The sequence below is a fragment of the Sus scrofa genome, chromosome 2 (assembly GCF_054392235.1).
Source record: "Sus scrofa isolate SSC_HxYL_T2T_F1_AM1 chromosome 2, Sscrofa_HxYL_maternal_Yorkshire_Landrace_v2.0, whole genome shotgun sequence".
NCBI lineage: Eukaryota > Metazoa > Chordata > Mammalia > Artiodactyla > Suidae > Sus > Sus scrofa.
In genome coordinates, this window is record NC_139384.1 from 126,705,759 (window position 1) to 126,717,898 (window position 12,140).

The 12,140-nt window shown below is 40.1% G+C and overlaps 1 protein-coding gene across 3 annotated transcripts in view; it reads left to right on the forward strand.

Moving 5' to 3' along the window:
• The window catches only part of CAMK4 (calcium/calmodulin dependent protein kinase IV), a 224,577-nt gene that overhangs the window by 199,234 nt on the left and 13,203 nt on the right, over positions 1-12,140 (forward strand). For all 3 annotated transcript variants that reach the window (XM_085014225.1, XM_085014226.1, XM_021084618.2), the window contains exon 8: positions 10,577-10,652. In XM_085014225.1, coding sequence (XP_084870351.1) covers positions 10,577-10,652 — 76 coding nt within the window. The remainder of the gene's footprint in view (positions 1-10,576; positions 10,653-12,140) is intronic.

A 12,140-nucleotide genomic window follows, 5' to 3' on the forward strand; every position in this document is an offset into this window, starting at 1 on the left:
AATGAGATCAAGATAATCCTTCCATTCTGCTATAGTAGAGGCTCACCAGGAAGGAATAATTTGCTGTATTATACAAAAAGGAAGGGAAAGCAGCTGGGAGCCTGGGGGAGGGGTGGAGATTGAGAGAAAAAATAGAAGTGCTTTGTGGACTCTTGACACCCTAAACATATGTGGAATTATTACTATATAGGCTGAAGCAGGCTTGGAAACCAAAAACAAGTAAGTTCAGTATATTTAAAAAGCAAGGTTCAAATTGTATATAAACAGACATATGTATTCATATAGGCTCTTGGTCAAAAGAAATACACTAGAATATTACCTCCAAGTGGGAGCAGAGGAGAGGGCAGGCTTTTAAGGATACACCTATGTTTAGTAACACAGAAAGCATTGGAAAAGCTAAGTTATGGAAAAACAGAAGTCCCAGTTACCCTTGGGCACAGGAAGTGGGTGACCTAGAAGAGAGGGAATATATGCGGTTTTGAATTTTTTAATTTAATATAATAATATATCTATTCGTCTGTTTTATAAACATTTAGGCAAGGCTGAAGTCCCCTTTGAAGGTTACCCTTAGGTCTAACCCTTCCTCCTTCACCACTTATAAGTCCTGTCATACTTTGCGTAGCCTTCTGAGAGTACTTAGGTAGGGAGGAAACTGTCCATTGATAGAATGACTTAAAAATGAGACCCAAGTACAAGACTGGCAGGAATCACTGTCATTCTGTAGAAAGCATGACTTTACACAGGGACTTTACATTTAACTTGGAATGGTGACAGAGGAAAGGGCTGAGCTTGTTTCCTTGCTTGATGTGAGGGTGATTGCATCCTAGGTCAGTTATGGTTCTGGTTCTGTATGCTGGGTCTAGTTTCTACCTTGAATAGAAGGGTTTTTCAATTACATCTTTTTAGGGAGTGGGTGTTTATGTAATACCATCTGTCATTTATCAGGAAATTAAAAAAGGAAAGCCACCCATTCAGTCTCATTTGTAGAAACTTTGCCCCAGGCTATGAATAGCAGAGGGTTCTCCTATAAATGAATCGAAAAAGAAAAATCACAGATGCTGCGTGTTTAAGCAAATACTCATTATTTCCTGGGAAATGTGCCCAGTTGAAACTAAATTCCAGGCCAGAAAACTAAAATTTGTGATTCAGATAAATGGAATCACTGCCTAGTGCTCTGAAATAGTCCATGAAAGGTTCAACATTGAAGAGATGCTCAAAATCTTGTTGTTGGGGAAAAAAAAAATAGGTCACAAGAAAGAAAAAATCCATCAGGCCATGGTTCCTGATAAGTGTGCTACAATGTAACTGTGCAATGTTATTCCCAAAATGTCTTAACTGGTTCAGATATTTAAGGCTTGAAGTCTGTGGGTGTTCAAACCTACCCATGCCCATCACAGAAAAGAAGTACAAGATGTTCAAGTAGAATAGAAAAGAAGTGGTTAGATTAAAAGAGTGTTTCTGTCTAATATCAGCTATCCACTTTAGACATGAGCTTAGTTAATTGAGCTATGTATGTTCACATTTTATATTCCTGCTTGTCTGTTTATCCAAATTCTGTTTTCAGAGACCTGAAGCTATTAAGAATTTCTGTCTTCTTGGCATCTGCCAGGGTCTTATTATCATAGAGATAATCCTACCTTGTTACCCCATTGCTGTGTTCTAAAGAAATAACCTATTCCATTCACAATACCAAAGTTACAGACATTTTTCAACAGTCTACAGTCAGAAAGAAGAGATTTCTGTCTACATGAACACACATTACTATGAAGAATGTTGAGAGTTTCCATTTTGGCACAGCAGGTTACAAACCTGACTAGTATCCATGAGGATGTGGGTTCAATCCCTGGCCTCGCTCAGTGGGTTAAGGATCTGACATCGCCATGAGCTGTGGCATAGATCACAGACATGGCTCAGATCTGGTCATTGCTGTGCCTGTGGCATAGGCCGGCAGCTGCAGCTCCGATTCACCCCCTAGGTTGGGAACTTCCATATACTGCAGCTGTGGCCCTAAAAAGTGAAGAAAGAATGAGAGAAAGAAGGAAAGAAAGAAAGGGAGAGAAAAAGGGAGGGAGAAAGGAAGAAAAACAGACAAAATAAAATACAAAAAAGAAAAATGTTGGAAACTTTAAATGAGATAAAAGTAAATTGAATAGCCTAAAATACAGACTTTCAGAACAATTTCATGGTTTTGTTTATTTCTAGAGAACTAAATAACTAAGGTGAATAATAAGAGTATCGAATTATGTTGGTAATCTAAACAAGTATGGGATGATTTCACCTGAAAACTAGTTAAATACCCAGAGCAATGACTTTCTTTTTGCAATGAACTTAAAAAATAAAATAAAAACACTGGAAGAAATAAATACATAGTAAAATGCCATCTGCACTGCCAGTAACCTCCTCCTTGACAGGCTGATGTCTAGTGTGTGTACACTCAGTTCCTGTGGGGCTTGTTGACAATAGGAAGGGAGCACGGAAGCTGAGGGGATGCTAAGCAGGTTGGTGAGGGGGGCCCAGATCCATCTCCCCTTCCTGACCACAGACTTTGTTTCCCCCGAGATAGGCCATATCCCTAAGGCATCATAGGGTTGTCCCAGGCATGCTTGCAGTACCTGATCCAAATGAACAAGTGCAGGGTAAAGGAGAAAGTGGGGCTAAGGGCAGATACAGCAGTGGTGAGAAAAGGTCGGAGCTCTTCTTGTTCTTGAGCTTGCAGAACGCAGGGATTCTGCAGTTGAGTGCAGGCTTGTTTTAAGCTGTCTTGGAAGTTTTAAATTTAGAGGAAAATGAGTCTCTTGGGGTCTTTGTGTTGGTCTGATACTGACCTAAACAAAGGGCATTCTGTGGAACTTTAGTCCTTTTTTCATTCAGTAAATGTTTTTTAAGCTCTTATGTACCAGGCACTATGCTAGGTGCTAGAGCTACAGCAGTAAAAAAATTTTCTTAGTTAAGGATGGTACATTTTAGAGGAGAAAGTCAAATAATAAACAAAATACATGTGTAAATTATATAAAAAGAGGTGATCATTTCTATGGAAGAATATAGAGTTGAAATGAGGATAGGAAGTGCTCAGAAACTAAGTTACCATTCAAACAGGGTGATCAGGGAAAGCTTCACAGGAGAAGGGAACATTAGAACAAAGGCTTGAAAGAGGTAGGGGAGAGGGCACGTGGGTATCTAGGGAAAGAATGTTCTACCTGGTGGGAACAGAGCACACCAACCCTGAGGCAGAAACATGCCTGTCCAGGAAAAGAGGCTGGTCGTTTAGAGTGAAGTGATAAAAGAGGGAAGATAGGTGAGGGGACAGAAAGCTCCTGCTGCAAGAGTATAGCTAACATTCACTGAGATGGGGAAGACTTTTGAAACAACAGGTTGGGGGCTTGTTGATTTTGAGATGCCTGTTAGAGATCCAAGTGGAGGTGACATATGGGCCAAAGATATATATCCCTGAAGTTCAGGAGCAAGGTCATGGCTCTTGATATCAATATGAGCAATATCAGCTATTTAAGGTCCTGAGACTATCCACCAACACCAAGGCAGAAAAGAAATGATCCAGACTTATCCCTGGGCAAGGCAACATCACCATAAGGAGGCCAGAGAGAAGAGACCACACAGTATCATTCATAGACCATAAAATTGTAGAAGCAGCTCCACAGGACAGAGTTAGGAATTATAAGTAGATGTTGTAATGCACAGATTTGGGACTTAGTAAACAAAACAATATTCTACCGTCTCAAGCTGTCAGCAATATTAAAGGCTGCTTCTCTGGCTTGGGAAATGGTCACAAAAGCTGAATGACTCATCTCTTGGGATTCAGGGTCATCAACAAGGGGAGGGGGGAAGAGTCCTGCACATTTCTGCATCGCCCAACAAATACCTGGCATATGGTATTAAATAATATTACCGTAAAAGCTGAGAGTATATTCTATATATGTAAACTAAGATGAGGATTATAACCACCTAGTTAAGTCAAAGTTAACCAAGTACACTTTGGCCTGAGATGGCTGAAACATTGAGTCTAAAGAGATTGTCACCAACATCATCCTCTCACTTCTCATGCTCCCTTTGGTTTAGAGCCGGTCTTTTAATGTAAACCTTAACTTCTGGGTCTCCATGTCACACATCATTTTTTGTGCCCACTTGCTTATAACTGGTAGGGACTACTTCAAGAACAGAACCAACTGTGCCAGAGAATTCAAGTGCTGTGAGAATTCAGCTCTATTATTACATATGTGAGGGTGGGATGATGGGAGGAAACGAGTTCAAAAGGAAGAGGTGATTGATGGCAAGTAGGTAGAAGACTTGCTTAAAATGTATTATTTGGGCTCTGCATACCCACAAAATGTTCCATTTTAGAATGTTTGGTACAGAATGGATCTGTGTAAAATAAACATTAAATGTTTCAAAAGAATTATTATTGATAATTATCAGTAAGATGCATAGCTTCTCTAAAGGAGAACACAGTGCTTGCCATACTTAACACGTGAGACAGAATTCAAATGCTAAGTCCATTACTTTATATCTGCTTCTCCATAAAAAAGAGATTCTTATATAATGTTAATAGTAGGATGAGATGTGTTTATTTATTTATATGCTCCCTTATCCCACAAAAGTGGAAAGGTGGCTTTTCAACAGTTAACACGCCTTTGCTGTGCCTGAGTCAGCATCCATCACGACTTTACAGTGACCCAGAGACTCAGTGTGATTAAGATATGGAATAAATAGTGATTACTCCAAGAGGAAAGGGCTCAATGGAATCACAGAAAAGTGAATTTCATAAAAATGAAACTTTCACAGCATAATAAAAATAAGTTGTGTTTTCTTTTTCCTCTTCTGAAAGGACTGGGTGTTCTCAAATATTTGATTTTCTCTTCAGGGTATTATTTAAAAAGTAAAAAGTAAAGTGAGGAAAATAAACAGGCTCTTTCTTCACCCATTTATAAGATTTATACAGAAATAAATGTCATTCAATTCCTGTGGCAAGGAAGACTTTTTTAACAGCTAAAATGAAAAACATAAAGCGAGAGTTGGATTGACTGATATTTGCGGTGTAAAAGATCAAGAGCCAAGGAAAATAGAAAGGATGCGTTAGAACATAAAGCAGCCTATCATGTGTGTTTTAAAACATTGATTCAAACTTTTTTCTTGCTCTACACTAACAAGTTATAAATAACTAAAGTGACAGAGGCTTCAAATGCCTCCTTGGTTCCTGTCAACCTTCCACAACATAGCATGCCTAGAATTGATGGTATTCTGAGCTTCACTGTAGTAAACTGACAAGCTGCTCCTGACCAGAGGCAGCCCCCTCGAGATCTGTGTTCCAGTCTGATCCATTCCACATCTTTAACACTTAACATACTGCACTGGGACATTACCCATCTTTGTTGTCAAAACAAAAATTGCACTTGACAAAGTTAAAAAGGTTGTGCCCCAATCCTGCCAATTGTATGTGACACCATAACAAAGGACTACATATCCAGTTTGGCATCTGCCACCTGTAGGATGCTGCCCTGAAGGTATCCTTCTCCTCTGGGTTCCTAGGCTAAGTTAGGAACCTCGCAGAGGCAGAGAATTTCCAAACACTGCTCTTCTGCTTCTGGCAAGTAAATCCCTCTCCCTTCTCCTTCCAGACTCCTCACTGCCCAGAGGCAAAGCTTAGAGAGACTTCTAGATGCTGTGCTAAAGATGCCATGGATTTTTGCGGCTCAAGAAAACTCTGACTTCAAGATAAGCCTCTGCAGTGAAAGTCCCGCAGCGTTTTCCCCTTAACTGTGGGAGGTGGAGTAGTCCTATAAAATCAGATTCAGGCTTTAAGATGAAAACAGATTTTTTTCCCCATTTTTTTTTAATTGAGGTATAGTTGATTATATTGTATTAGCTCTAGGTTACAACATAGTGATTCAAAATTTTTAGATTATACTCCATTTATAGTTATTATAAAACATTGGCTATATTTCCCACGTGTTTTGAATGGTTAAAATGAAAGTACAGGAGAGAATGTAAGAACAAAGGAACAAACAACAGCCCTGACCTAGAGGAATTTGCAGCCTGGCCTGCCAGGCACTGGTCACACCTGGGCCTCGCTGAACACCAGCTGTGCTCCCGCACACTGACTTATCCAGTTCCCTGAGAGCCTCCTCCCTCTTCCTGCTGCTGAATCTCTTCGTGTCTGCTTTCTCCACCCAGAACCCTCTTTGCTCTCCTTCCTCAACCACTGTCTCTACTTCTTTGCTTGGTTAACTTCTCTAGCTCTTTCGCATCTATTTAAACTTTGCTTTCTCTGATCCCCTTTCTTGATCTTTCTGACCAGGTCAACCCCCTATTAGAGACATGCTCCTTCCAAGCACTTCCGGTTGCCACTTTATACCTCATGTGGTTTTTCTTGATCAACATCTACCTTCCCCCCTGTAAGCTCTGTAATGGTGGAAACAACTTCTCCGTTACTCTGCATTATTCCCCCAGCACCACCTACCAATGCCTGTCATACAGCAGGTGCTTAACAGATAGTTCATGATTTATTCAGTGAGTGAGTGAATGAACCTGTTGATTTCCTTCACCTTAGTCTCCCTTGGATTTGTCTTTCTCAAAACAGTTAAGAGTAGTTTAAACAAGTCTTCCGATAAAGAATGCCACACTCTAGTTTTAACTCCGTAGAGAGGAAGGGATCATAAAGCTCATCCAGGGCATTGACAAAACGAAGGCACACTCCGTGACCAAAATTGTCCCTCAGTTTTCTCCTAGGGTTTCAGGAAAAGAGGAAAAACCTAGAATCAATGGTCCCTATTGGTGTGTACTTGATACTTCTTATTTTAGAACCCTTTCCAGTTGTGATGATTTTATTTAATAAACAATTAATTCCAATCTTTATTTGGACCTTAAATTTCTAGATGTTTTAATAGTACCACCATCTTGTTAAAAGAACAGCACTCTGAGGTCTAAGTGGTATGTTGGTAAATAAAAATCATAATTAAATTTTGAAATTTTAATATAGTTTTTATATTCAATTAAAATTGCTTTTTAAAAAGATAGGTATCTTGGCAATTCCGAGACCATTTACCAGAATTACTCTTTATTGGAGACTGGAGCGTGAGGTATCCTGGAGCTCTGGAGCATTTAATGTTAATGAGCAAAAACATGAATGATAAATTTATGAAGTGGCAGAAAACTTGGACCTGCTTAGATAGAAGGTCAATAAATTATTAATTGACTACTTCAGAAAAAAATGATTCTAACTCATTTAAAATTCATTTTAAAAAATTGTATTACAGGAGTTCCCATTGTGGTACAGTGGTTTACGAATCTGACTAGGAACCATGAGGTTGCGGGTTCCATCCCTGGCCTTGCTCAGTGGGTTGAGGATCCGGCGTTGCTGTGGGCTGTGGTGTGGGTTGCGGACGCAGCTCGGATCCTGTGTTGCTGTGGGTCTGGTGTAGGCCGGTGGCTACAGCTCTGATTGGTCCCCTAGCCTGGGAATCTCCATGTGCCACAGGTGCGGCCCAAGAAATCGCAAAAAACACCAATAAAATAATAATAATAAAAAATAAAAAACTGTATTACACCTTGAAATGTGTTTATTGTCCCATTATGTTTATTTGTTTACCTGTTTTGGCAGTGAGGTGAGAAAGATATGAAAAGCAGCATTAAAGAATAGACTAGTTGATGTCTTCTTGAACTAAATTGGAAGTAGTCAACAATTTCTCATTCCAAGAAATTACCCACAAATTACCCACAAGGACATTTGATACCTAGAAGACTTGAAGTGCTAGTATGCCAGAGCCTAAAATTTATTCTAGAAAAGCTTTTGGCTCTTGGAAAGGGTTCAGATAGATTATAGGGCATGTTCTGCTCAGTCAAGGCCATGTTAACTAGTGGTTTAAAATACTGAAAGATTACTGTGGATGGTATCTAATTGTGTCTAGGTGTTTAGAGTTTATTTCACTCAAATTTTATAATATGACTAGTAAATATAATATATATTTTGCTTTTTAAGTCTGCACCCGTGGCATATGGAAATTCCCGGGCTAGGGGTTGAATCGGAGCGACAGCTGCCAGCCTAGGCCACAGCGACAACACAGGATCCAAGCTGCATCTGTGACCTACACCACAGCTCATGGCGAAGCCGGATCCTTAACCCACTGAGGGATCAAACCCACGTCCTCATGGATAGTAGTTAGATTCGTTATCACCGAGTCACAACAGGAACTCCTGATGATTCTTTTTTTTTTATGATTTTCTGATAATTCATTTTAAAAATCCTTTTTAAGAGAAGTTTACTTTGGAGGGCAAAGACATTTTATATGCCTTTTGTCTCAGTTAACCTCATGGTGGAAAGTCTCGCTTTTCTCACCACTGGTTTACTCACATTGCAGCATAATGCCTTAGGAATAAATTGCCTCTTGAGTTGCACACACTGCTATGAAGGGAAGTCAGATATTGCCATGTCGGGTAGGAAACCCAGATGTCCTCTAAAGTGAATTCAAAGAGGATTTTGATCCACGGTATTTACTTTATTTGGAGCCTATGGCCTGGGAGCTGTGGAAGCTAGCCAAGAGAAAGCACCTGATCTTTGAGACAGCGTGCTGACCTCTGGACAGCACAGAATTGGAGGTTTGCTTTCACTGGAGCCAACAGGGTAGGTTCCCTCAGGGCAGCACACAGGGTTGGTGCTCCGGCAGGAGGGAGGAGAATGCAGCAGATTCTGTAGGTGGAATGCTTGTTCTCTCTTCTTGCTTGAACTCTCATTTAATTATCGCTTTACTTACATCACAGCAGCTAGCAGGATGAAACTCAAAGTAAACTTGGAAATTAGCTAGTCCAGTCCATCTTGATTTTAGAGGTAAAAAACTAAGACCCAAAAGATATATGACTCTCCCCAACATATTTATGTCTGCTTATCAGTGTGAGACTTGAAAGTGCTTCACTGATATGGAGACCTGGAATGGGGAAGGGCACATGGTACCAACTGTACATGTCAAATCCATGTGCCTTCAGCTCCTTGACAGTAGCAGCCCTCCTGAAAGTGGCAACATAACCTCAGATCCTTTTGTACTATGATGAGCAAAGCATGTGTGAGTGGGAGTTCAGTGTAGAGGCTGTTGGGGCCCAAAGGAACCGTCTGTGGGGTACAGATGGCTCTGAAAATGAAAGCTAACCTGAAAGAGGATGGTGTTGGCTTTGAGCATGCATTTTTTTTTCTCAATTATGTTAATTAAATCTTAAAAGGAAATTTTTCTAGGAATAATTTTCCTATAGATGAGAAAAATTTCTTGGCCCCAGATCCAATTCTTCAAAGGGTGCATCTTGCTGATTTGCTGCTGAGAGAGCTAGAATGCACACTCTCATTACATTGCACAGGCTCTTCATCGCCTATATTTTATGTAGCATAGTTTCTACAGGGAAATGAATATCCTAATTAGAAGGATGGAGAGAAGGGAAGACATCAGTGGAAAATCCACCGTGTTCCTAACTGTAAACTAAATTCAGAGTCCCATGAGGAGAGCTTTCTTCCAGAGCTCACTTTGACAATCTGCACTAAATGTAGTATTCCCAGGCTGCTTGGACAGGGATCCAGTTCATGCTCTTCTACCCCCACCATGGGAGGGAGGAGTACAGTGCCCCTGTCCCCAGTGCCTCCCTCAAGATGCCCTCAGCATTCACCAGTCAGCTCCCTCAAGGACCCCACTGACACCTACAGCTCTTTTGTTCAAAATGCCTCTCTTGACTGCTCTGGGCTATAAAGCTGAGCTCTATTTCTTTGTAGAAGGTAAAGCTCTCACTTCCCCTTTTCTTCCTTTGTTAGTTAGGCAAGCAAACACTTCCAATCCTCAGCGCAAACGTTGGACCCAGTTAACTCTCCTTTTCCATAGCTCTAAGGTAACAAAAACATGGAAGATCTCACTATTCTATGCTCTGTGGCCGTTTCATGGCTGAGAAGATCTTCCATTTTCACATGGTGGGCAAGGCTGATTAAAGCTGCCTCATTGCACACAGGGAAGCCCCTTTTCTCAGTTCATAGTCCCAAACTGACCGAGGACATCTGCTCTCTGGGAATCTACATGTAGCTCTCAGTACCAGGACACATGCCAGAGCCCCTCCAAGCTCCTGAGACAACTTTCTAGTACTCCAGACTTTCCAGTCCTTCCACCACCTGCCCTGGTCTCTGCCCTGCACACTGACACACACACACACTCATGGACACCCTGTGCCTCAGGTGGCATGATTGTGCCTTTTTCCCCTTGCTATGCAAAACTTTCACTTCTTTCTTTCCTTTGTCAGAGTTCGTTTTGTAGCAGAGATGTAGCACTGTCTATCAGATTTGAGCAGTATCATAATGTTCTGATGTAGAAATTACAGTCAATAACTTTGTATACCCCAAACACAGAGAGACTGTAATCTCTCCCACTACAACAGATGTAAAAAAAACTATAGCATCATACTTTGGTGTGAGGAGAGAAGATTGACTATAAAACTGCTCTGAAGTTTCTGTTGATGAATTCATTTCTTCCCATTGCTTGTTATTAAAATGTGAGTATTGAATTTAAACTCCAATTTAACACAATATTCATTCTTTCTGCAGCACCTGAAATTCTTAGAGGATGTGCCTATGGACCTGAGGTGGACATGTGGTCTGTAGGAATAATCACCTATATCTTGTAAGTAAAGAAAAGCAATCTCTATACATACTGTTTGCCTTGCTGTAGTATTTTCTAGGTACTCGTAGATTTCCTAAAAAGCACGATTTATTTTTGACTTTTTGTGTTTTTTTTATGACATACTAAATGGAGTTAGAGAGTTTTCTGAGAATAAGCTTTTTATTTTGTAATTTTTGGGGGGCCAGAACTTCTGTCTAGGGCTTTCCTGTGTCTCATTCTGCTATGCAGTGTATAGCAGATTTGGGGAAGAGTTTGTTATTTGATGGTAATAATGAACATGAAACTCAAGTCCATCTATTAAACTTGAATTTATTTTACTTATTTGCATCTCATCAAAATGATTAGAATAGTATTCCTTTTTAAAGGGCAAACGGCTATTTAAACTCTGAAGCAATCCCAAACTGGTGCATTTTATATCAGGAGTTTTTTAAAATGCCTTTGGCTATTCATTTTGTTTCCTATATCTAAGTTCTCAAGGACCTTTAGTCTAATACTCTAAACTCAGAGAAACCTTTCCTTTTTTTTTTTTTTTTTTTGTCTTTTTGCTATTTCTTGGGCCACTCCGGGGGCATATGGAGGTTCCCAGGCTAGGGGTTGAATCGGAGCTGCAGCCAACCGGCCTACGCCAGAGCCACAGCAACGTGGGATCTGAGCCGTGTCTGCAACCTACACCACAGCTCATGGCAACGCCGGATCATTAACCCACTGAGCAAGGGCAGGGACCGAACCTGCAACCTCATGGTTCCTAGTCATATTCATTAACCACTGCGCCACGACGGGAACTCCGAAACCTTTCCTCTTGTAGAAAAAAAAAAAAATGGGATAAATCTCTCATTCTCTGAAATCCCCAACTCCATTCCTGAGCTACTACAGGAACCTACTAATAAACATGGAATTTCAGGAAATTGGCCAAAGAGATTATGGAATTGCAGGCAAATACAAAGAAAATAAGCAAGAATGATGGAAGAGTGTTTGAGGAAGAAGGTTGATTTTAGAACAGCTACAAAAGCAGGATATCAGTGAATTCCAAAATTTAATCCAAAACAAGTAGATTTGGGTAATTTGATAGGATTGCATTAAATCTGTAGATTTCTTTGGGTAATCTTACCATTTTAACAATATTAGTTTTCTAATCCAAGATCATGGTATATCATTCCATTCTTTGCATCCTCTTTAATTCCCTTTATTAATGTTTTATAGTTTTCAGTATATGTCTTTCACCTCCTTTGTCAGGTTTATTCCTAGGGTTTTTTTTTGGGGGGGGGTTCAATTTTAAAAGGTATTTTTTTTTATGTTCCCTTTCTGATATTTCATTGTTAGTGTAAAGAATGAATGCAAGCAGTTTCTGAATGTTAATCTTGTATCCTGCTACTTTGCTGAATTCATTTATCAGATCTAGTTGTTTTTGTGTGGAGTCCTTAGGGTTTTCTGTATATGGTACATGTAATCTGTGTATAGTGATAGTTTTACCTCTTCCTTTCCAATGTG